Source organism: Pararge aegeria, chromosome 9 (genome assembly GCF_905163445.1).
Source record: "Pararge aegeria chromosome 9, ilParAegt1.1, whole genome shotgun sequence".
NCBI lineage: Eukaryota > Metazoa > Arthropoda > Insecta > Lepidoptera > Nymphalidae > Pararge > Pararge aegeria.
Window position 1 is genome coordinate 13,391,826 of NC_053188.1, and position 27,202 is coordinate 13,419,027.

A 27,202-nucleotide genomic window follows, 5' to 3' on the forward strand; every position below is an offset into this window, starting at 1 on the left:
CATCGTCTCGAGTCTCATACAAAGCAAGGGTATCGAAACACATTGGCTGTGAATCAAATATAATTTTAACTATTTTCGGAAAACTAACTTCATTAATTAAACAAGAATTATTTGTACTTTCAAATGCTAATCAATTTAGTAAAATATTTGGTTTGAATATGAAAGTATAGTAATCAAAAGTCTATTTATTTACCAACTTTACGAAATTATTGTAACAATAGTATTTTTTTATCTGTGGCTACATTAACGTGTGATCACAACTTAGTTATCACAATTATGCGGGAGCTGCTTCATGATCTTCAAACAGTGCGTGTTGCCAGTGATGACCTGTGGCACCGAAACGTGGTCGCTAAATATGGGCCTCATAAGAAGGCTCAGGGTAACTCAACGGGCGATGGAGAGAGTTATGCTTGGTCTTGTTAGTAATCTAATCAGGAATGACGTAGAAGAACCGGTGTAACCGAGATAGTTCAATGAGTCGCCGAAATAACGTGAACGTGATCAGCGTCCATCGGTTCCGCGATGGTCGCTGGGGTTACGTTCTCGTCCCAAGGTGCTGGAATGGCGACCTCGCACTTGTTAATGCAGCGTTGGTAGACCCCCGACGAGGTGGATGGACGACATCAAGCGAGTCGCTGGGAGCCGCTCCGCTGGACCCCAGCGGCACCAGACCGTGGTATTTGGGCTCCCTACAAAAGACCTATGTCCAGGACGTCCATAAGTTGACATAATTATGATGATGATGATGCCGCTTCTCGATAAAATGACAGACACCAAGAAGCACACTTTCGCATTTATAGTAGGTATATAGAGATTGGAAACCAAATTATAAAAATAAATGCAATAATATAATAAACGATAAGTCAAATAAACTTTTTAAACCAAAACCGTTTTAAAACTGACAGCAGTTAAACCACAAACAGGTCGCAATAATTGGATCGATGTGAAATATTTTCCACGAGAGACGAAAGGTGAAAAGTAATTAACAAAGTTTCCTCTCGGAATTGCTGAAATAGGATTTGTTTGCCAAGAATTCAATCGCAGGAGACGACGAACGTAGCAAGGCTGCTCTTTATTAGACCTCCCGACTTATTTGCTTACTTAATTTTAAATGACATCGAATTTAACAGTAGGTACCTACTTAGATGGTACAATGAGTTCGCCAAGTAGTATTTGTATTATTCATGGAGTTCGAGTTAATTTTGTCTGATTTGTCCACCTGATGTCAACTAATTTTTAGCAGTAAATCTATCTTCATACTCAAAATTGACAACTGGAAAAAGTGACGACTACGGATGACCTTGCATGCTTAATGTAGTCGCCTTTTCTGGCATTTTTACAGAATATTTCATTTTCTTTTGACGTTTTATTTTGTTTTACCTCGAAAGAACCTACTTTTTTACTTATTATTAATAAAATAAAATCAAAGTTTCATAAGTACGTTGAACATGGTTAGCAACTACACGACCTTAACATTGAATAAATATTCTAATAATTTTAATTTACTTGTTGTATATGATAAAAATCATTTATTACATTTATAGTGTATAGTGTTTTATAAATATTAATAAATAATAGAAACATGCCGACATTTTTTTCATTACGCTATTTATCTAAATACATTTTTTTTAATTAATTTCTTAAACAAACTTTACACTAAAAAGTGCTGAGTTCATTGTTTAATAACGTAAATAAAACGGCTGCAATACAAGAAACAGTTTTGATATTATATATAATATGTACAGCTAAAGACCTAAGTTACGTGAACAAAGTCTGTGATATTCGCATGTATCATATTTCGTTTAATATTCCAGACTGTGAAAGCTTCTTGCCGTAGCGTCACCTAATAAGGGTACCAATATTTCAACATCCACAACACGCTTACTTCAAATGAACTAATTGAAATGTCGAATATGCCAGTCGAGACCAAAATCAGTTCTAATTTTTAAATAATGAGGTGTAGCAAGTACGACGCTGCGCCAGTAGAACAATGAGAGCGGTAAAAAAGACGCTCGTCAACTCACGTACGGACAACCAGTAGCGGACTAAGGTACGGGCCTTAAAAAAACAAGAAAAGTTCGTTTTCCAAACAAGGCCAAAATAATTTTAGTAAATAAAAGGCAGTTTGAAGTTAGGAGTACCGTATATACATATGTACATACTTCATCATTATCAACCTATTGCCGGCCGACTGCAGGCCACAAGTCTTCTCTCAGAATGATTATGTACGGGAGCTATGGTGATACGCTCGACCGTAACAGTAAGAAGATCTTCCTCCGAGCGGGTGATCGTGCTCGGAGACCGTGGTCCGAACATTCATCTTTGGAAGTTGTATATGTAGTCAATTTTTGTGAACACTTCGCTAGCGCGATGCAGGATTTTTGTGGCGCCATCTAGTAATGTGGAGACCGCTACAAGGAGAGTTTGGCCAAAGTTCACCGCGCTGACCAAATGAGGATTGGTAGACTTCACACACCTAGGAGAACGTTATGGACAACGTTCTGACATGCAGGTTTCCTCACAATGTTTTCCTTCACCGTTAAAGCAAGTGATATTTTAAGTGTATTAAATTCAAAACGTGCATAACTCCGAAAAGTTAGAGGTATCCAGGTATATAGCCAGGAATCGAACATAATCACCCCAAAAGAGAGGCTCTAACAACTAGTCTTTTTTTGGTATCACCGCTTTTTACTTTACTTCGTTGTGAGTTTTGTACTCCCTACGACGACGACGACGAAAGACGTGTTACGAGACGCAGACTCCATCAACTACACCATCACTTAGCAGTAGTTGAGATTGCATTCGAGGGTTAACTGGTAGTGAAATATTCCTTTAAAATCGAGCTTATCTCCAAAATATTACTCTACAACTTTTTTAATTAATTACTCTACAAAGTTTAAAATTCGGAGAAATCTGGATGCCTTATAAGAAAATAGCCGTTGTCCTCGTTTTACATCCGCGGATTTTAACGTTTGTTTACAAATCCCGTGGGAAACGTATGTTTTCGTGGAAAAAAAAGCATGCCTATGTTACTCTCCATCCTTTCTACGAACTCTACGAGCTCTATCAATTTGATTGGTTGCTTAGTTAGTGCGTAAAGGAAGCTCAAACAATCAAACAATCAAAGAAAGACGCTTTCGCAGGATTCGCCGCCCCGGGTCTTAAACTGGCATAGTCCGCCACTAGTAGCAACCATGTTTGATGTTCGTTCGGAGCGAGCCTTTCCTTCACGCAACTATACATGATTAATGTTCCGCTGTAACACAAGTGTGATTAATTTAGTAGCGCGACGGAAACTGGCGCGGTTTCATATCAAAACGTGAAATTCCATTTTAATTGACGTTACGAGCGCGGTTCACGATATAATCTGCGTTTAAGGACGTCGTAAGCGCGAGCAAAATTGTTGGTTGCAAAAGTGGTTCGCCCCGACCAAAGAACCCGCACATCAAGAAAAAAGTTAGTCGTTCTTTAGCGTAGCGTATCTATCGAAAAAAAACACAAGAAAAATATATGGAGACAATGGGTTATTATAATTTTTTTTTTATTTACAGATTATATTTTATATAGATAATAAACATGTGACTGCAATCACACACAATGTGCCGATGGGATAAAGCCGTAAATTCATAATTTTCAGAAATCTTATTTATTAATGGATCTTGTTTATATTCGCATAAGTTATTTATTTTACTGTAGGTTGATAATCATTTTACACTAGTTATTGCTGATATTGTTCTTATTCGAAGGTTGCATATATTGATAATGAAATCTGTTTTTAAATATTTACTATGACTATTTTTTATGAGTGGAATTTCTTATGTTTTCCTATGTAGTTCATTGAAAGAAGGTTGAAAATGATATATACCCACCCACTTTAGTCTTGCTCACACGAACCTAATTCTAAGGTTGTTTGATTTAGAGTTCCTATAAATAAGAATAAGCTAAGTAGATACTAACTATAGTCGTTAAAACCTAATAACTCGCATTGTAACAGCGTGGTGGTTCTATGCTCTAAAACACTCTATAATATGGCTAAGCTGCAGTAAAAAAGTGTAAATAAAATTAATATGGTCAATTTTCTTTTTTATTTCAATATAGAGTTAGTTTGGCGATTCGAAATATCCAGCATCTTATAATACAATTTGTCATGAGAAAAATTACAAATGCAAACACTCGATACAGATAATGTGATTAAACGAAGCACGATACGTCACCGCAGGAGGTAATGTATAATGTAAGCCCGTAGGGATGTACGGCGTATTTCATTAAGAAGTTCTTATCGAGGGGAACCGGACGGTATTAAGATCAATCGAGATGAGATTTATCTTGGCTATATTTGATATGAAGTAAAAAGTTAGAAATAACATTTTCAACATTCATACATACAAATAATACAAGACGACTGGCTTTTAATGTTAACTAGATATTGCCCGCAAGTTCACCTGCATTGACTTCCGAATTTAAAAAGAGGAGGTTTTCAATTAGACTGTAATATATAATATATATTTTTATGTTCGTTAGCTCGGAACTCTGTCATTTATAAACCGATTTGAAAAATATGAGACCTCTCCATGTGGTCCCATTTTCATCAAGTCAAGTTCTGTTAAAGGAACCCTGGAGAAATTGTGGGAACTCTTCAAATATTATAGGGACACCGATAGCGATATGAGTATTTTTTAAAGTAACTTGACCATTTGTTATTGAAACGCACCATTTGGTCAAGTGAAACTGATGGTAAAGGCCACGGACGGCCACGGGAACTAAGCAATTAGAAGGAAAGGCAATTATTACTAGAATAGGTATTACACTGGTTGCGCTTCGATTTAAGAAAATTATGCTCGTCACAATAAAATAACTGATGGTGAAGTGCTGGGAGAACTCCTCAAGCATTAACGCCCTGATAGGGAAAAGCAATATTTTGTAGAAGGTTATGAACAGTTGACACTCGGCTTTCATAACTAAGATAGATAGCAAACCTACCATCTAAAAAGCGTGATTTTTTTTTTTTTACAGAAAATAACCTTTTATAAACAGGAATAAGAAGTAGGTATATGATCTATATAGTACCTTTCTACGTTTTACTTAGCACCGATTTAAAAATGTAGAAAATATATATATATTTCTTGCTTTTTACTTGTAAAACAAAGTCGGTTCTATTTTGAGTTTTCCGGAGTAAAATAAAAAAACTTATTTATTTGATATTTTAAGATGTAAGCCCATTGTCAAATCGTTTCAGTCGAAAACCTTAATATTATTTACGTATGGTAAATATTATAAGAGAGCCAAATTTTACATTCTAAAAACTGTAACTGGTAACCGCTCGTAATAATATTACAGCAAAAAACTCAAAAACTGTTGAGTTCTTTGATTACTCTCTAGTTATAGACCAGGGTTTTAGTTTTGCCGGAAATCGAGAAAAACCGTTTTATACCCTTAAAAACTCACCCCCATCCCCTTCCCGAACTCAGATCGCCCGTAAATTATTTTTCCTTTCATTTTTATAATATTCCCCTCATTTTCTAATGGGTTTCATCCTACTATTATTTTTGGTTTTAAAAATTATCAACCCTGGTCTAGTACATGAATGACAACATTCAAAGCATTGCACGTATCCTTCCATACCGCCCTTACATAAAAACATTTTCGGAACTTGATAGCAGTCATCGGTGACCAGTTGCCTTAGTATTTACAAGATTTGTTCGCTCGCAATCGAGTTCTTTTCGAGTATCAAATACTGGTACATCAAAGTTAAATGGATCTAAGTGTATGTATATTGTTATAACGTTCAAATTTGCTTTAAACCCTGGCGTTAGACGTTCGGCTACGACTCTAAAACTAATGACATTAGATACATTTTACTTTGACGATACACATTTTGATATGCGAAAACGACTCTTCGATTGCGAGGGAGCAAATCTTATACTAAGGCTACAGATACGAGATGTTTGCAAAAATTAAAGTAACATTGTCTGTTCCCGATATCCGTAATGGCATCTGGGTACTTACTAATACAATCCATCAACCATTAGCGTTACTGCCGACACTCGAATTCGGTATTATCTATGTTATCTCATAATAAGATAAATATATTTTCTTATTTAGTTAAGCTTAATAATATGCTATAATGCGCGAAATCCGTAGTGGGTGTTTTATATAAATCTTTATACACACCATAAAGATCTTTCTTATCACATTTGTAGAGAGTACAATTTGATGGACTCTATGTTAATATCTCTGCAACTACTTTTTTTCTTTGGTGGAGTAGGTATAATTACGTTTTGTGGAGAAGCGATAGATACAGGAACTTTCAGTGCAAAACACCAAAGGAAAAAGTTTAATGACCTCTAGTAAATAAATAAAGATTGCCAACTAAGAGGAGTTAGTTATATTGCAAGTTGCATTGTAATTTGTCACCATAATAGTCATCGGGCATAGAATCTCCACGTTGTCACGACGGACGCGGTGGATTTATTGTGCACATTTCCCTACCTACTGTCTATTAAATCAGCCTTATCTCTCGACTCTACAGCGCATTCGAGCCATACGCTGATCGGGAGTTTTGACAAATTAACTTTCTCTATTTTTGACGACCTCCCTGGCGCAGTGGCAAGCGCGATTCTTTTATGAGAGGAATCCCCGGGTTCGAAGCAATTTGTAAATTCATAATTTCTACAATTTGGCTTTGGCAATGACTAGTAACCGTAGAACGTCGCGTAGAGACCGTTTAGGAATACCTACTTTAATATAACTACTATTTATCCCTAACAGGTTAGCCCGTTACCATATGAGGCTGCGTCATGACTTATCATCAGGTGTGATTGCAGTCAAGGGCTAACTTGTTATGGGAATAATAAAAAAAAAATTGTTGCGAAAATGTTATCTCCCGATGAATATCGTATCTTATGTAGTTTAAGTATTATTTTTATAAATAATCTAAATTTTATTGTAATGAATGAGATTATGAGGCGTGCACTTTTGGATTTTCCAACTATCTAAGATATACGTTAAGTTGTTTTTTTAAAGGCAAGTAGGTAAGTATATTCATAGTATTACAAGATTTGCCTTAAAAAGTATTATTGACCATCGCGCATTGTGAAGGGATGCTGAAGTTTAGTGATGGCTCCCACTCGTTGACAGCACAATTGGTTATTTATGCCCAGGACGCCGACCTCTAATTTACGACCACGATTCCGCCCGGCTTTACAGCCCGTTGCGGGGAAGGTACCAGTCACCACACCGGCACCCAAGCTTTGTCGATTGCTAAGCTCAACAACGCTTGATAATCTCGGCAAATATTTGAACGAAAAAACTTCATTTATGCTATGCTGGTTCCACATTTTTAACACTCAATTTTTTTCACTCTATTACAAGTTATACGAACCGATAAAAGCGCAGTGATTAGGTTCAGAGGGGAGGAGTTCGATCCCCAGCACACACCTCTAACTTTATAGAGTTTTTTGCGTTTTTTAATTATTACAACTAAATGTCACTTGCTTTAACCGTTTATCGTGAGAAAACCTTACGCCACGCCTTAGAGTTCTCCATAATGTGTCGAAGGCCAGCGTGGTGAACTACATCCCAAACCATTCTCATTATTGAAAGAGATCCGAGGACTATAGTAGCCGGTAACGGTTTGATGATGATTACAAGTTAGCCTTTGACTCACGATGACGGTTATATTAAACTCATACACGGTTCCTACGTACCGCAACGCCTCATCACTTGCCTTGGTGAGCTTACCTATTTATAAATTAGTGATATCTGCATATCGTCTGCGAAAGGTGCAGAACTCCTTTGTGGGGTTGAGTATACGCTTTTACAACATGATTAAATTCCTAAATTGCCCCTTCCGGGGAAACCAGGGAAGTCCGACCACTGCGTCAGAGGTTTAAAAAATTATATATTAACTACTTAAAAAAAAAAACTATATATTAACCCAATTACTTAGGCATACGATGCTTAGAACTATGCGTCGGCGATCTTCACAAGCATAGTAAAATGTCAAGTACGAAAGTAATCAATGACAATGTTAGTGAACTTTGTGTCACACAAAATAATGTAATATCAACTCTTCTACAAATACAACCTTCGCTGAGGTCACGTTTTTTATTTACCTACTCAAACCTGCAACAATAACTAGGGTCTGCCTATCGGGCCCTATGGTGTGCCCAATCTAAGGATTGAACACTATGAGTTATTTACAAATAAAAATGCAGTTTTATATTAATATAAATGCTTGCGACAGAAATTATAATTTGAGTTAGTGGCAGGCAGTTTCAGTTTGTTCAAAAATCACGATACAACTAAAATATTTACAGATGGGCTCACTAGAGACGAGTGTATAGTTTGTTTAACCGAAATTAGCCTCAGAAGCGAGACTTTTATGACTAATGCTATATATACCGTTATTAACTATTATTAATATCAAACATACACGTGACAAAGTTCAACGTCCGTTAGATACTTCATCTACTACTATGAAAGATTATACCCAAGTAAGAACTTTTTTTTTAAATAAAAACATAACGAGTATCTATGTATAGTATAATGTGAGTACCTTGATGGAATCTACTTAAAAAAAATGGGATTTAAATACAATTCTGTTAAAATACCATCAACGCGTGTACGAAGCGTTTTGCTTCTTCCTTTCTGATCTGCAACGCAAAGGCCTGGGATGCCCTCCCTGTTGTGTGTTGTTTTTGGAGTATCTCTACGTGATACTCCAAAAACAGCTCTCTCTATTGACAGATGTGTGACTCTGAGCCTCTTATGACAATTTATAATTTCTAAATTTTCTCTGGTCTGGTATGGCTGGAGGCTTTGGTCGTGGCTAGTTACAACCCTACCGACAAAGACGTGCCGCTAAGCGATTTAGTTTTCTGGTGCGATGTCGCTTGGAAACCGATTAGGGGTATGACCGTTGGCGTGCGTAGAGGGTATGCACAGGGTATGCAGATGATATAAAATCAAGAAAATCTCCAGTACGTGTTATAAAAAACTTAAGGATAGACGTTGTAAGTGTTATAAAAATTCTACAAAAATTCTAAAAATTTTAAATCAAAGAGTATTTCCGTAATTACAAAAAAACATAAACGTACAAACTGTGTGCTAAAGTCAACGTATCATTCACCCTTCCGTAGTCTAGCCTGATAAAAAGGAATAAAGATTTGAATCCTGGTATAAAACTAGGTATGTCGTTGAGAGCACGCCGGATGTTTACCGGCACAGATAACTCGGATCACAGACTTGCTAGGCAAAACGACGTCCTTAAGGTTTGTATCTACATACAAGTACCTAAATTTTCCTAATGAGTTTGACTTGACAGATTTCGCTTTGCATTTAAGAATCTTTGAACCTACTTGTGAAGATTTTAGGGAGTTTATTCCTACAACGACAAAATGTATAGGTTTTTTTTAGTATTTCAGAGAAATCTCCTAGTGATACCTTGCATCCTGGATCTTATAAGTAAAAGATCGATATCTTTAGATTTCTTAGGGAAACAATTGCTTCAAAATCCAATTAAATCATTTTTGAAATACGGACTTGCAAAGAGGTTGAATCTTCGATGGGTATAAAAACTTAAACGCTTATAAATTCGCGGACAACGGTTAGTGGCATGATACAAATAAACGGCAACATAATTTGGCACCCAATTAATACATTTTAAATGTGATTATCCCGGTTCATATCAAAAACTTGTTAAATAACATCGAATGACTAATGGACGGCGACGTATTAAAAATTTGTTGATTTGAAACGCAGTCCGCGCCTGGTATGCACTTCCATACATTCGATAAATAGGTATAATTTTATTCTGCGGGCGAGTTCAGGATTTGGCCCAACTTCACCGAGAAATACCGTAATGGTGTATTGGTTTCACGTTATAGGAAAACGCGTTGTAATCCCGGATGACGCGTTTTTACGACCCCGTATAAGGTTAAGTTAGGTGTAATTATTCAAGTTTAACTTTTTGGCGCTAAAGGATTTAATTCGAATATCATCAAAAAACTATAATTATCATAATGAAATATGGACGTTTTATTAAATTGAAACTAAAATAAGAACATTTTTTAATAAAGGCCTATTAATTATAATAAGGATTACTGTAGGTACTCGTACGATGCCGCGTAGGAACCGATTATGTTTATTGTATTATGATACATGGCTTTAATTTATGTAACTGCCATACCCCTAACAATCTTTTGGAATTATCCCGCCGAGGATTGAACCCGGGACATTTAAAACAACGGCGCTCTTCGCTGTGCCGGGGAGGTCTTGTCAAGTTGTTACTAACGCCCGGCTAAAACGCCGCTGAACCAATCTTGACGAAATGAAGCAGAAAGCTGGATTACATTTAGACGGTCATACAGCGCTTTTTATTTATGAAAATTGATGGGAATTTTCGTAATCTTAAGCATATCCGCTAGTAAGTTTAATAATAAAAAAAATCCCAGTAACTGAATACAGAGCTAACACTAATATTATTAATGCAAAAGTGCGTTTCCTAGTTTGCTTCCTATTGCGCAGTAAGATGGGGATTCTCTGGGGAAATTAAATCAATTACGTCAAGGACGTAAAGTGCAATAAACATAATCATATCTCGATATTCAATGATAATTCATTCGCCTTAAGCCTTTAAGCTACTGATGTCCGATTTTATTATTGAAACTAAAGCAAGCAAGCTAAACTCAGTTTAAGCAGCATTCAACAATCACTTCCTCCCTTCTGTGAGAGAGAAGACTAGCCCAGCACTGAGACATTACAATACTTAAGTGTTAGAGGTTGACGAAAACATCTGAGACGCCACTGCATCGGTACAATGGCATCTCGATGTTATAGTTTTTTGCAATGTCTTGAAAGTTGGTAGCTGTTTTTAAAATAACTTAAATGATGCGATAGGCCTAGGCCAAATCTCTAGGGTCTATGTATAAAATACCGTATGGCTTCACGCCAAAATTTACATTAGTTCGTTCCTTTTAAGGAAAACATTTAAATGAAAAGTATAGTATTGAGTCGGGAAAGAATGAGATAGAATATTGGTAAAAATAATAAACCTTACATTTATCCTCATACCCTTTGATACTCTTTATTTATCTCAATCTCTCATAAACTACATTTTAGAAGTTACACTCCTGCCGTGTGTGATTTACAAAGGTTTTATTTTTTTAATTTGTTTCACTTTAATATTTACTTTGACACACTTGTTCTTTTCACTTTGTTAAAACTAAATATACTTATAAGTATAGGTAACTATCAACAAAATGTCCCACAAATACGCGAAAAATTTGGAACACGTCACCGATAACACGTGACCTGCACGTTCAATATTGTATACTTTTAAACATAAAACCTATAAATTATTCACACGCTCTTGATAATGACAAACTTCGGCAAGAATTTGCATACCAAAATTGCTCGGTATTAAAAAGGGCTTAAATGTTCAGTCGTAGGCCATTTTGCACACAACTATATACAGAATTACACACTGAAGTTAATAATCAGTCTATACACGAATCGTTGGATCCAAGCGGCTCAGAACCGTGGAAATTGGAACTCCCCACAAAGGACCTATATCCAGCAGTGGCCGACTATCGGTTGATATGATGATGATGATGATGACACAAATCGTTTAATCAACGATTAAGTCCAAGATTAAATTTGATTAGATTGATTATAAAAAAAAAACTTTGGACGCTCGACTAGGGTTAAACCATAATTAGCATCAATTAAGCTGTATAGTCGTAGCTAAGATAGCACAACACTTATGTTGACATTTTTTTTTATCCACTACAAATTAGCCCTTAACTGCACTTTCACCTAATGGTAAGTGATGAAACAGTCTAAGATGTTAATAGGCTAACCTGTTTGGGGTATAGCAATTATATTAAGCCAAAACCTCAAAACTAAAACGCTTGGCGGCACGTCTTCGACGGTGGATGGCAACTAACTAGTCACCAGACGTTTTTATTACTGAGCTTAGAGACTTCTGAGAGACATTTATTAGCTTTAGAAGAGAACATTGATCGTATTTCCAGACAGTTGTCATCAACCGCCGTGAATAATATATGTAGTAGGGGCTCAAAATGGCTTCTGGATTAACGATAGGAAACCTTTCGAGTTGCCGAAATTGAATACCAAATACAACATGTTCCAATGTAGGGGAGTTTTATTCGATTAAAAGCTAGCACTTGATGCGATCTCACCAGATGGTGAGACACCATGCAGCCTAACACGGAAGTGCTTTAACTTGGATGGGGAATAGCAGTTAGAGAAATAAACTCGTCGTAATGAGTCTAATCAAAATACGAGTAAAATGCCGTGTGGTGACGGCAGATTAGAATAAAAAAAGTGAATAGGCATCTTCTAGGGAAGCGCGCTCCACCTTAGGCTGCATCATCGCTTACCATCAGGTGTCTCTTCCCGTGGGTGTCGTACGAGGCGACTAAGGGCATTTAACGGAGAACGGACAGCAGCGGCCTCTGTGCTACTACTACCATCTACTGCGATCACCAACCAGCGTGGTTATTAAGGGCAAAGCCTCCCATTGGGAGAGGTCTAGCAGCGGAGTGTTACCGGGAGAGATGATGATGATAAAGACTAATATTATGATGTAAGATCGTATGAGGACGTACGAGTAGCCGCGGGCAACAGCTAGTTTTTCAATAAAATTTGGGTCAATGATGAAACAGAGTTAATAAAGCGCGTACGGACGCCCGAGTCGGCGAAATCAACGTTTTTACGAGACAATGGGAGATGATACAACTGCCGCGGTTCAGACATTAAGAGCAATAAAGGAGTTCCGGGACACCGTCGTCCCGTTGGCTAATTACAACGCGCGTTAGCACAAGGGCTGCCATCAGTACCTTGATTCTCTCTCTCTATGTTTATATATATGTATTTATATATATGTATATATATATATTTATTTCTATGTTTTATTTATTGACGTGACAACGTCTTAGAATTCGATGGAGCCGGCTGCACGCACGAAAAAACATGACGTATGCGGCGATACCTCGCTCTGAGGCGTTCCTTTTAAGGCTTGAAGTGCAAGCGAGAGCGCGGAACGAGCGACAAAGAGGCACAGTCGGCCTCCGCGTTCGACATCTGTCTCTCTCCTACTTGAGTGAGCGATGTGTCCGCGTGGACAGCTTCTATACAATAATACATTTACATGTTTTCGGCAAGGATGCAGTGCAGTGAAAAGTGAATGTGGTGTCAATTGTTTATAGCAACGATAATATCTATCAAACAAATAAAATTAAAATTTTCTTTTGAAAAATGCAACCATTCGATCAGTATTTTCTTACGACGTTGTCACGTTCAACTATCGTCAGTAAGCCGACTTTACAGACAACAATTTTTTTTTTAAATTGTAGATAAGCAACCGCTTGGCTGCAATTTTACTTGATTCCCTTGATGGTATGTCTTGCTTGTCCAGAAAATGCCTATTCGCTTTTGGTTTGAGGGTACTCATGGTGTTGGTTACGAAATATACTAGATTACATAACATTACTTAATAAGTAATTCATTGAAAGGAAATTGTATACAATTTTACCAATAATAGCCATTAATATCGAACAACCAGTTAATATCTTGGAGATGTCTCTTAAGAAGTTGAAAGTTGGAATTAAATGTAAGCGTATAGAAAAGTCCTATTATAAATAGTATTACTACGTCAACGATGAAAAGTTGGGTGTAAATTATTGCCAGGTAACCAGGTTGCTTCTTAAAACTATTTAAGAAGCAACTTGGAATGACAATGACAGTGTGAGATGGTGATAACAAAAAGAAAAAGCACAACCGGCTATGTTTTAGTATCAACAACTCACTTCATTGTTCAAGCTACTGAACTGTGGAATGCACTCCCAATAAGCATACGACAGTCAAGGTCACTAGACATATTCAAAAATGCTGTTAAAGCCCATTATCTTGAACAATAAAGACGACAGTGATTAACTCATATTTAAGTATGTTTTAGTATATATTAGTTTATTATTTTTTATATTTATTATTATTAGTATTTTATGTGTGTAATCTTGATAAGTATTAGTGTGTAATTGTTCGTAAGTATGTCTATAATAATAATACGGTAAAAATATACCCCACCAATCGGTTTCCCTTGGTTTTCCTAATCCCAAGGTTGCCTGGAAGAGATCGCTACTAAGCGATAAGGCCGCCCTTTGTATCCTACTTTTTAAGTTTATTTTTGTTGTGTCCATTGTTTTTTTTTCTATTTGTGGTGTACAAATAAAGTGTATAAATAAATAAATAAAATAAATAAAACTTCTATAATATATTTTACATGTAATGTATGCATCAAAAGTGACATCTATGTGCCTATTTGAATAAAGATATATTTGACTTTATCTCTCACCAAACGGAAGCCGGAAGGGTATCGGAAAAAAATAAAGTACAGCTTTTTGTGCGTATCCATTGAATACGCAACGGTGACGATCCTTACGATACCAGCTGTTTGAATTTAAGCAGCTTAAGGGAGCGGTTAGATCAAATAAATCTTGAGCATTCTCCGAAAATTAGGACTTAATGTTTCAATAATATCGTAGCTTACATCTTGTTTATATAAAAAAAAGTTGTGTTAGTTACTCAAGAACGGCTGGATCAATTTTTATATTTGATTTTTTGGATTTCTCTTAGACCGGAATAGGATAATAAGTATTAAAATTTAAAATTAATAGAAAAAAAATGATCCGCGGTACGACGTTTAATACTCAATCACAGATCACAAGATGCTGGGTTTAAATTTCAAGCTTGGGACAAAATTTTTTTATTGGTTATGGCGTTAAGCATTAACAGCTTAAATATCAAATTTGCTAAGTAACTTATCAACAGATTATAGATAGATTAAATTTAGTAATCGGACGTAAATAATTACTCAAAAGATGGATAGCCCAAACATGTGGTTTTAAAATGTTTATATGTCTGTCTATTTATCTGGGTTGATCTTTAAAGCTTAATCGATTTGAATAGAACACATTTGAAGCTAATACGATAATCTGAGGCTTGAAAAAAACAAAGGTTTATATTTTAACAGTAAGACTACGGTAAACCTCCTGGTATATAGTTCCTATTAAATGGTTTAGTTTCAGTTTATTTATTTTTATACTCAGCATACTTACAGCTTATAATGTGGTTAAAGTATAAAAATATATATCGGAAAATTTTACTATCAAAAGATTGACGTTACGGAAGTTTGAGTTACCTACATGACATATTGGGTTAGCTGTACTTTTATGTTTTATTAACGGGACGACGCAAAATGGAAGCATTTTAGAATCTTCTTCGTACTATTCCTATACACATCATCGCAATGAAAAAGCTCTTAGGAAAATTCAAGTAAGTGCGACGGCAATGTTTGTTGAACATGTATTTTTATTTTAGTTTATGCTTCATCCCAAACGAAGAATCCGTGTTTAATATTTATATCAAGAAGAGGCAACCCTGGTAATATTGCGTCACGCTACGTAGGCACCTATATAATGCAGCAAACTTAATTGATGCTGCATTTAGGGCAGAGTGGACGGTTTATTGGAAAATATTCAGCCCAGCAATATTGCTAACATTTAAAGAATAGTTAATTAACTTTCCATTTTATAATTTTCATTACTGGTTTACCAACACTTGGAGGAATTATCATTTTTTATAAACGGCGCTACAGTCGCTATAAGACTAAAAAAAGGCATATTACTGATTTCGGCATCGACGGTAGGAGAGCCGTAGCTTAATTGGTTGAAGCGCTGAGGCCGCGATTGCCAGAGTCGCAGGTTTAAATCCTGGCGGTTACGTAATTTACAAATATAAAAAATTGAAGTTAATTAACTGTGTTATATTATACATGAAACAGTTTTATTAACATTGTTCTATATTTTTACTAACCTAGTCATGAGTTAGGAATCATTTTCAAAATCATTTTTCTCATTTTGAGTTTAAATTTAAATAGGCCAGTCTACTGCTGGACTAAAGGCCTCTGCCAATAGAAGTTTTCGTTACCGCAGAAGATGGTAGTAGTGGCACAGAGGACGCTACTTCCCGCCCTCTGTAATAACCGCAACGTACGACACCCGCGAAGAGTAGGGATGGTGACATCTGTATTCTGATCTGCCCTCACCACCAGGCAGCAAATATTATTATATATTAAAAATCATTGTGGATAAAAATTATAATTCAACTTAATTGACTGTATTAAATAGTTAATTATTTTCTAAACGCGAATGAACATAGCTAAGAGGTAGTTTATTTAAATGTACACAATGATTGCTTTACGAAAATGATAATATCATGTAAGTGTTTTCATAGTTGATCTGCGAAAATAATACAATATGAGATATAGACATAAAATTGATAAATTTGTTAGATAACTATCTAAGATATATATATGTATATATAATATATAGTATAGTTGATATATATAGATATAGTTAATTAATGTTAGCTTTTTATAGTAACGTAAAATAGCAGTACTACATCTTTCAAATAGTTTTGATAGCCTGAATGAATACCTACACTGGATATACTTCTATCTTGTTTGTGTAGTTGTAAGCTAGTTTAACACTATTTATTGCATGCGGTATTTACCTGTAATTAGCTTTCATAACATTTTGTCTTCATACTGTATAAGCTAGTTTAAATAGTTTTTTTGAAATGTAACACTGTTGGTAAACCAAATAAGGAAAAAAAAAATTGTATTTTTATCTATTTCTAACTGACCAGACATAGGAATTGGTAAGTAAATAAAAGTAAGGTGCGCAAAAAAAAACGGTGACCTTATAGAGTGGACCGGTTACTGAGTCGAACAGGTTATTATATCAAACAATATTGTTCCAAAACTGTGTTGCGGTTCCGTGAGCGGTTGTTGACGCTACTTGTTCTTGTGGGTCGGCGATTTTCGTGTCAAATATGTGTCAAGCCGGTGCGGAGCGCGACCGATTGTAGGCACACAACCGTTACCATCTTACGGTTTTATAATCTTGTATTTCTATCTAAAACTATAAAAAGGCTTTATTCTGATCTAGGTTTTGCCCGCAGCTTCGCTCAAGTTAAGTAAAATTTTTTTATTAGGTAAATTTTAACTTCTGAGGTATAAAAAAATGTCTTGCTGCTAATAGAAAAATATGAACGTAAATTATTTTAAAAATCAGAAACTTTCATATAAATTTTCATCCCCTATTTGACGCCTTTGGAGTTAGAATGTTTGAAATATGTATGTATGTGTGTCTATTACATTTTGACTATACCCGTTAAATAACGAATACCTCCGTGACATTCATGTAATCACCATTTAGGTATATAGGTACTTGATTGCAATAACATTGATAATAATACAATAGATATGAAAGTAATAAATAATAGAGATAAATCGATAACCTAAAACGATATTGGCGAATTTAATTTTTTTTTATAACTTAATACGGGTTTCAAAGAAAAGGGCCTAACTAGTACAATAATTTACACTATATTGAAAGTCTTTAAAGTATTTAATAAATATATATTAGGTACCTATATACAAAAATAAATAATAAATAAGATAGAAATAGCTATTCTACAAAATCATCAAACGACGTATGAAATCGAAATATGTACGCGTGCCTTGAATTACAGGCTGTGCATCGTTTACGCGTTTTACAAAGACAAACCAGCGATTTCTTTAGCTACAAAAATAAGACTAATGCCTATTTTCACTAACAATGAACAAGGCAATGCCTAAATATACTTCTAGGCATACATCTACCCTTGACCAATAGTTATCACATAGTTGGTGATCCGTTTTTTTTTTCTATATTACATCGCGTAAATCGTTAGGCATTCGATTTGGGTGATTCCTAGTTTTAGTGAAAACGAGCATAAGTCAGGTGGCAGGAAAATGTGGTTTGTGGATGCATTGGACGACGCAACGGTTCAACGGCCAGAGCACAATGTTGCTCAATGGAAAGTTTATAGGAAAACACTTGCACTGCCACGGAATGTTTAGTGTATATTGTACGATTTTATTCTTATGGCTTTTATGGTTATGGAATGCACTGAAGAACACTCCTATCTTCTCTATTAGTCCTACCACCAACAAGTGTTGATTTTATTATTGAAAAATTTGAAACTAATGTGCACAAACTGAAATCTTATCATGCAGGTCAAGGTGGAAGCTAGGAACTTTAAAATCCTTGTATGTTTTTGCCAACAGAACCCTATTCATAAATTCTAGAACATTTAGTAACAGGCCTCTGCATTCTGCAGCAGGGATGTCATTACAGGGGTTAATGTTGATTGGTGGTTCAACCTCATTCAACCTATTTCTAGTTCTGAAATGATTAACTATTAACTAACTTGTTAAAGTGGAACTGGATTGTGAATCATTTTGTTGTATTTAACTCTTACATAATGTAGTACATATTAAGTACCTGCATGCATTTGAATGAGTGCATCAGCGTTGAATGTTCATTTTACTAATTAGAATAGAACGAAAATAGCTAATATTGAAATTTGGTAATATTAAAATGAATACACTAAAATGAATATTAAATGGGTAATTAACTTTGACGATCGTTTGGCGCAGTGGGCAGCGACCCTGCTTTCGAGTCCAAGGCTGTGGGTTCCATTCCCAAAACTGGAAAACGTTTGTGCGATGAACATGAATTTTTTTCAGTGTCTGTGTGATCTATATATTATTAGCACTTATTTATTATTCATGAAAAATACTTTGGGGCTAGATGGCAATGTGTGTATTGTGGTAGTATATTTATTCATTTATCTTCAGAAAAATTGCATAAGCAATTAAACATCACTTTCTTTACCAGGGAAGGAAGGCATTGTGAGGAAACTTGCAGCCTGAGGGTTCTCCATAAATTTCTCAGAAGCGTGTGAAGTTGACCAGTCCACACTTGGTCAGCATAGTGGACTATAGCCTTAACCTTATATATTATTTCCTAAGCCTTAGCCTTAGGAAATGGACGAGAATATGGTAAATTTATAATGTGGCTAACATGGCAAACGCTAAGGTAGTTAAAATATTGGCTTTTTTTCCCTAGTTGTATTCAATTAGCCATATCTATAGTCCTATATTGAAGCTATAATAAACCAGTGATGCTCTAGGCTTAACTTGTTGTCATTTATTATAGAGTTATACACTTCATTTTGTCATAATATAATCCTGGGGGTCTTATTTAGAACTATGACAGCAAGACAATACAATGAATTAAAAAGTTTTATATGGCTGAAACTTTAACTTTATTAAAACACATAATGAAACATTTCATCATCATCATAGTATCAACCCATTATAAGTCTCCTCCCATAATGAGAAGGGGTTACGGCTATATTCCACCACACTGGCCCAGTGCAGATTGGTGGACCTCATCACCTTTGAGAGAATTCTGTAGAACTATCAGACATGCAGGTGTCTTCAGAATTTTTTCCTTCACCATTGTAGCAACTGATATTTAAATTACTTAAAACGTACAAAACTTAGAAAAGTTAAGACCTACCCACTTGGCTATCACCGGCCACCGCTATATATATATATATATATGAAACATTTAGCTTAAGCAGAAAGACTGAATTCTGACAAAAAAAAGCTCACTCGGTACTCAGTGTCTTGCCACTGTCTTGCCGTGTCAGTGCCATGTCTTGCCGTGCTTTATTAAATTCATTTCTTTTTACATATGATTACAAATTTGCAGAAAAATCTTATCTTGCATATATACCACGGAGTCATTTCATTTTCCCTACTTAACAGGTTTATGGTTAACAAATTAGCAGATGACCTCTGTCTTATTATACCATGGTTAATAATATAGGGGTACCCGGAACGGAAGGGTATACCCTTAAAATGTTATAGAAATGGTAATGGTATAAATCAGTACTAGTTCTTGCAGGATTGATGCAAAAAGTGAATTAATAAACATTTTTTTTGTTTTAAAAAACTCCAGCAGGACCTAATTGTTTACCCAGGATAAAAGTATTCAATTTCAGGATACATCAATGTTTGACCGAAAATTCTTCAGGGTTTGTGGTTTGTGGATGTGTCAAACTTAGTCATTTCTAATATTAGTATGGATATATACACCTGAACAGAATTGTACCCAGAATTACAACAAAACCTTAATAGTCTGGAGACGCATTTTTATTGATGGGTTCAAAAAAAGCTGCGGTAAAAAGCAAATTGAGAAATTGTCAAATCCCAAATCTTTGTTGATAGATTTAAGCATCTAATAATTTATAGCTAGGTTATATTATATGAGAGCAGATGCTGTCAACAAACTGTTATGCAGTTTGGCAGAATGTTTGTATATTATACCACTGTAGAATTTGTAAGTAAAATTAAAAAAAAAAGAAAGATAAAATGAGAAAGAAATTTTCACAAACAATGCTTAGGCTATATCTATCATAAACTTACCTCTTTAACAGTATCCCGTTTATGCCTGATTTCTATATCTGCACTTGGATCTAAGGCTGGTAACACATACTTCTGGACTGAACTATCCACCTTCCGGTCAAACGGCGACACATTCTTGTTAGCAGCATTGTTACCTAGTGCAGGTTCCTCAATAGCATCTACGGGAGGTTTGCTAGGCCCTTTAGATGATGAACCAGATGGTGCAACGTCAAACTGAGGTCGCTCTAGAACTTTCATACCCATGTCCTCATCTATCTTTGCTCGTAAACGATTTCTGTCCTCAACAACGTGAGGATCGTCTCCCTCTTCTCCATGACGAGCGATTCCCACTACAGGAAAGTCCCCAACTTCATTTTGGGCGAGAGGAGGGGGCATAAGGAGCTCTGGACCAGCTTTTTGGATGCGTTTGTACACATTATAAACACTGTCGTTCACACTGGTGGAACTTTTAAACTCTGGCAAATAGAAGAGTGCACCTAGCCACACGATACCAAATGTCAGGAGAACAGAAATAATCAAATATTTTTCACGAAGACGGAAAGAGCGTCTCGAGATGGACGGCACGGGTACCCCGTTAACAAATCGCTGGTAACTCGGCAATATTCCCGTCATGTTTACGTAAACACGGTATATAACAGTATCCTAAATAATAACTAAACGTCAAATTCCAGCAGGCGACCCGTCATTGGTGGTCGCCATTAGAGAACTGCTGAAATGAAAATTGAAGTGCCAAACTTCAGGGTTGCTGTAGTAAATATCCAAAATTACCCTATTAAATTTAAATTAGGAACAAACATCCAGCTGTTTAACTATTAATTGTTTCAAATTTTTTAGCTAATTTAATTTATATAACAGTCCTTATTTACCGTTTCAATACATTATTATAAAATATGTAACTCACGAGTGTATTTTTTTTTTTGTAATTAAATTTTGTAATTAATTTTCTTTTTTTTGATTTATCAGTAATTACATTATTTTTACAGTTTGACAAGTATTGTAAACAGGTTCATAACCATGATAATAATAATGAATAAATTCCATTCCTAGCAATTCAGAACTAATGGCTATGGCTATATTATTTATTTAGATTCTCCTTTTTAAAATAGTTGTAGTTATTACATCCATTTATTTGAACCGAAAAAGGTAAAAATATTTTGGTTTGGCCACCCCACTGAATTGCCAACTTGACACGAGTTACTTTTTTAAAAGATCTGAACTCCAGTCATTTTATTTGTGGATATCAATGAATATACAACCTTACTCCTACGCCAAGATTAAAATCTTTTCAAAAGTCGCTACGACTCTGCGTTAGAAGCGTTTAAGAGGTTCTATGTACTAACTAAGATGCTATCAACAGACCCATGGTAACCCATGGTAAACTATATTTTTTTCGTTACTACCTATATTATGTTGAAGGTAAATTGCACCAATAACCTGTGCCAGTAACTTGATAAGATACCTATGCTATCTATACGGTATTTTTACGGGAATTTTCCTTTATAAAATTAAGCTAAATAGTTAATAGTTACTTAAGCTAATAGTTAGGCGTTAAAAAAAAGTAAACAGACAGAAGTGTTTTTAAAATGTTGGCACTCAGTACCTATAGGTAGGTATTTATACCTATAGGTAGGCTTTTTTATCTACATAGATTCAACCTCAATATTACAATTTCATATTATAAAATACGATTTGGGTTGGTAAATTGTATCATCATCGTCATTCTCAGCATATGTACGTACGCGAACCATTGCTAGCTAATAAGATGGAAGGAATTTTGAGTCAACCCATCACGCTGATCCAATGGTCATAGTTATTTATAAAGTGGATCTAGAACTTCACCATGGGCATGGTCAGGTTGAGACAACAAGGGGGTTCTTTCTCCTCTCACCTGATTCTTTGAAAGCAACTAGGTATTAATAAACTGTATGGTTATAATAATATCCAGTTAACAAAAATATTTATATATACATCTACTCGTAGATATACCAGCATGTTCGCTTTTCGTTGCGGTTAAATCTATAAAGGTTTCGGATGCACCATGCCAAAGAAGCCTACCGGCGCTCATGGGGTAGGATCACGCCGGGGAAGTTGTACACCTATTCTTAGATTAAAATGCAAATAAAACAAATTTGCTAATTTTAGAAATATGTTTTTAATTTTAGAGTAACAAAATGATTTAAAAATGTCACATACAAAAATAGCTTACCTACATATACATCATATACTTATTTAGTAAACAGGCAGGAAAGTACTAAATTTAAATTAGAGAAGGGAATAATCTTTAAAAGGCTTAATTGAGATCAGTCGTATTCACTTCATTGAATATGTATATTTATCAAAACATTGTAATCAAGTACCTACATAAGTAAATTTTATCATCATTAAAAGCATTTTAATTTTTTTATCATTAAAAGCATTTACTTCGCTGTTTACATTTTACTAAATAACTATTAAATATCTATAAAATCTTTTTATTCGGTAGGATTTATTCGTATTTCATCATAGTTGCCTACGTCATTAGTGCTATGAACGAGGTTTGAATCTTGACATGTAGTAATCACAGTCTGGACAGTATATCGCCGGAGGGATTACAGTTTTCTTACGACATAAATTACAAGGCGATTTTTGTCCAGACATAAGTGTAGTTGCCAGACCTTCGCTCCCATAATTTCCGGCCATCTGTGGTGGTACAGGAGAGTCCGTTCCCCCTTTGGTACCTGGTTCGAAGGACACCGATTTCTTCTGCATTTGTTTCGGTGGCGGTAAATGTTGATATGGGTTGTAACCATTTTGAGGATACTGATATTGGTCGTTATCTGAAGGTTGGTTGTATATTGGGGCGCGCTGTTGAGAATTTGTATAATTTCTTGAGTCATTTATGCGACTTTGGTTGTTCGCATTGTTGTCAAGGTAATGGTTATTGGGTATCTTCTGGTAATTATTATTATTATTATTGTAGTGGTCGACTGGCATGTCGCCGTGCGGCGGTGGTACTCGTTGGTAAGGCGAATGGTTATTATTATAATGATTTGTACTATTCACTTGGGGATATCGACTAGAATAATCTGAGTTAGGATAGCTTGTCGGTGGGTTGTAGTAATTTGGGTAAGGCACAGAGGGTGGCGCAGGTTTTAAATGGTAATAACTGTTGTTTTGCGTTGGATTTCCTTGATGCAATTGACCCGTAGGATGCGGATATGAATTCGGCATAGGTCTTTGAATATTTGGAACGTGTTTAGCTATATAAGGAGCATTGTGTGACGTAGGTGTCAGTCTATTAGCAGGATTGTGGCTGAAGTTTGGTGGGCTGGTGCTGCTTTGATTGGAATATGCAGATGGTGGTTGATTATAAGGTACCGGGTTACTAGCATTCTGTTGAGAATTAGCCGGAAGAGCTTGATAAATCTGATTATTAATCGGCAAATTTGGATTCTGGTTTGATTGCACTGGTGAATTAGTTCCGTGTACAGATGTACTCTTCTGAGGGTTAAATTGTTGTTGAGGCCTTGTTTGAGCAATTTCATACGTGGGGTAAGAGTTTTGTACTCTATAATAGTCGGCGTGACCGCCATCATTGGGTGCATATGATGTTTGTGATAATGCTGATATAGTAGATCTCGAAGATTGACTGTCAAAAGACTCTGTTCTTTGGAGGGATGACTTTTCTGTTTGTAGCGGAACAGTGGTTAGTTCTGGTTTATTCATAGCCGACTTTAATACTCTTTCTAAAATTGGATTGGGTATGTAACTATCATCGTCTTGATCTTCTGCAGTCGCTACTAAAATAACTTGATCACAAAAAGAAACCGACTTTTTCTTAGGTTTCGTACGGTCGCCATATAGAGCACCATTTACATTCTTTTGATCTTCGTCATCGGTATACTTAGGATCAATAGAAGATGATGAAGCGCGTCTTGCGTATATCCTATTGTTAGATTGATTGGAACAATTTATGACGTCTCGACTTCCGCCTATACCAACATAACCAACATGGGCTCGCTCTGCTTCGTTAGATACACTTTGTGCACTGTTTTCGAATCTGGAAGCTATATTCCTAACATTACTACTATTTTCGAAGTTTTGCGGAGGATTTTCATTAGTATTCGACGATAGCTGGCACTCAAGGGAACCAGACCTTTTTAATCTTAGAGCTGCTTGTTTGGCTTGCAATTCTTTTAGCCAATTGTCCCCAGGTGTGCCAATAGTTTCTAATTGGTTAAGTTTTGTAATGCAGTCTTCATTTCTAAGAATTTGATTTCTTTTTTCTTGTAGCTGGGCCAGAAGTGAATCGTTTTGTGCGTTTGTTTGATTACTATTGTTATAATTACCATAATTATTATTATCTGAATTGTTATTACGTTGATGCAATTTAATTAGTTCATCTTGTAATTGTATCAAGTTTTGTTGCGCTATAACGATCGGTGGCGGAGGTGGCGGAAATTCTTCACTTGGCTGTCTCGAGTGATTGACAGAGTTCATTGGACTCGGATATGGTGGTAATTCGAACATTGGTGGCGATCTCCTTGGCATTGCACAATCGACAACATCCACTCCGTTATCGAATACGTTAGTCAGATTTTGAATATTATGTGGAGAGGGCAATATGTTTGGCATATTATCTCTTTTAACTGGACTCTGCTCGTGATGGATCATAGCTTTAGTAACCACTGTATGAAAATTTTGGGACGTATCCGGTGAATCGTCTAGTCTATTATTGTTATAGTGATTCATAGAATTTTCATCGTAAGATGGAAGAAACGGTAGAGACTGATGCTCCTCGCCGTATTGTTCAGAAAAGCCACAATCTTCTTCATTGTCCTGAGAATAGGAATATTCGCCGTGAGTGGAAGGTGGTAAAGGTTGTTGTGGCCGTGACTGGATACCGTGCTCTGTTACTTCTGATTCGAACTTAGTCCCGCTAAGCTGAGAAGTCGTTCGCAGCGGCGGCGGTGGTGGTACTTTCGCAGCGGTCAATATTTTACCAGCGCTTCCATGAAAGCTTTTTCTCATTAGTTTGCTTCTCTCTAAGTTAGGATTTGTTCCACTCGCCGCTGAATATTCTAAGTGACCTTCTGACAAATAACCACTCAGGTTACTCTTGTCCTCAACTTTTCTTCTCCCTACATCTGCGTCATCAACAGAAGATACACGCGTCTCCTTGTTTTTATTTTCACTGTTCGCATCTGCTCCCTCCGTTAAATCTGGCATTGAACGGTTTTTTCTCCTTATTAATCCACCCATTAGTAGTTTTCTACGAATTTTGTGCTGTTTTTTATTTGCTTTTTTGTCTTCAGCGGGCTCTTCCTTTTTTTCCGGTGCCACGGTTATTTCCTTTCGTGCACGGCTCCGGTCTTCGCTTCTCGACCGTTTCTCTCGCACTTTTTCTTCCTCTCGAGATTTATGTCGTGGCGGACGTTCTCTAGGGGGATTATCTATATCGTCTTCAATGTTTTTAGGCGATTTCTTAGCTGACCCTTTCTTTTTAGGTAAGGTCGCATAAATTTCGATGGTGGTAGGCGAACTTTCAAGCCCACATTTAGTGTTTCTCACCGCCGCTGTTTGTGGAATTTCCGTGACTCTATTCATTCCAGCCATACGTCGTTGAAGGCTACGAGCCCGCATCACGCAAGTATTATGCTTCATTCGAGCAAATGTCATTGTATGCGGATTGTTATAAGGTGCATCCATTGCAGCACGAGCTTTAGCTGCTGCGGCATCGCAAAGTACAAGAGCAGTTTCATAATCAGCAGCGTCTTCGGCATGACGCGATTTTTCTAATAACCTATCTGCTTCCAGACAAAGAGCTTCACAATCACCTCGGGTGGTCAACTCAGGAATCTGAGCAAGTTGTAAATTATGTCTTAAGCCTTGTTGAAGAGGTAAGCTGTCGGTAGATGATAGCGAGTAGGAATCATAACCAGCGTCACAGGAACCACCACTTGATAATTCTCCTTTTCTAGTTGGGCTACTAGGAATGCTACCAGGTCCACGGCCTCTTGGATACATATATGGACTTTCTACTGTCGAAGATGAAGCTGACGATGCACTGTTTCTATCTCCACTCCAGTTTCCAGAATCTCTGCGGGCTCTCGGTCTTTCTTGCGTGTCTGAAGCAGAGCTTGTACTTAGACTTCTTGCTAACTGTGCTCGTCGACTAGCTTGAACGTCTAGCATATTTTCTACAGTTTTCCGACTTACATAATCACTATCGTTATCCGGGCCAGGAGTAACCGCTCTTCTGGCATAACTCGCTATTGGCCGTTCAGGAGCTGGAGTAACCGCTCTTCGTGGTTCGGGTGCAGGGAATGGCACTACATCTTTAGGAGCATGGCGTGTATCACATGGCGTACCATCTACTGCAGCATACAAGAGCAAGAGAGGTTGAAATCGGCCTCTTTTGCACTTCTCAACAACTTGTGACCATTCCGGTCCAATTTCTTTGACGTCTGCGTCGTCGAAGTATATCCATACCCTTAGCTTACTATGGAAGAAGAAAGTGGAGTAGTGCTTGCCATAGTACGTCACAAGACCGACAAGTTGGTGGGTAGCGCGAGCTGCCCAGGCTCTATCGACGCATGCGTGGAATGCATCCGTTGGACGTAATTCGGTACCTAAAGCTGCGTAGACCGCCGCTACATGCTCGGCAGCTGGCCTTTCGGAGTCCCAAACCATCCCGATTGATACGACTTCAGGACGATTCATTAGTGTTCTGCAGATTTGAATTTTAGCTCCGCACGCATTCTGAGAAAAAAGGAAAAGAATGTTTAGATTATTGAGCTTTTTACCTAAAAAGAT

The 27,202-nt window shown here is 36.5% G+C and overlaps 2 protein-coding genes across 8 annotated transcripts in view; both read right to left on the bottom strand.

Annotated features, from left to right (window-relative positions):
* The window catches only part of LOC120626551 (mannosyl-oligosaccharide alpha-1,2-mannosidase IA-like), a 151,338-nt gene extending 130,246 nt beyond the window's left edge, over nucleotides 1-21,092 (bottom strand). For both annotated transcript variants that reach the window (XM_039894100.1, XM_039894099.1), the window contains exon 1: nucleotides 20,408-21,092. In XM_039894100.1, coding sequence (XP_039750034.1) covers nucleotides 20,408-21,019 — 612 coding nt within the window. In that variant the 5' untranslated portion in view covers nucleotides 21,020-21,092. The remainder of the gene's footprint in view (nucleotides 1-20,407) is intronic.
* A 1,505-nt stretch (nucleotides 21,093-22,597) lies between these two features.
* Nucleotides 22,598-27,202, bottom strand: part of LOC120626253 — a 102,659-nt gene continuing 98,054 nt past the window's right edge. For all 6 annotated transcript variants that reach the window (XM_039893673.1, XM_039893678.1, XM_039893676.1 and 3 more), the window contains one exon: nucleotides 22,598-27,148. In XM_039893673.1, the coding sequence (XP_039749607.1) occupies nucleotides 22,931-27,148 (4,218 nt within the window). In that variant the 3' untranslated portion in view covers nucleotides 22,598-22,930. The remainder of the gene's footprint in view (nucleotides 27,149-27,202) is intronic.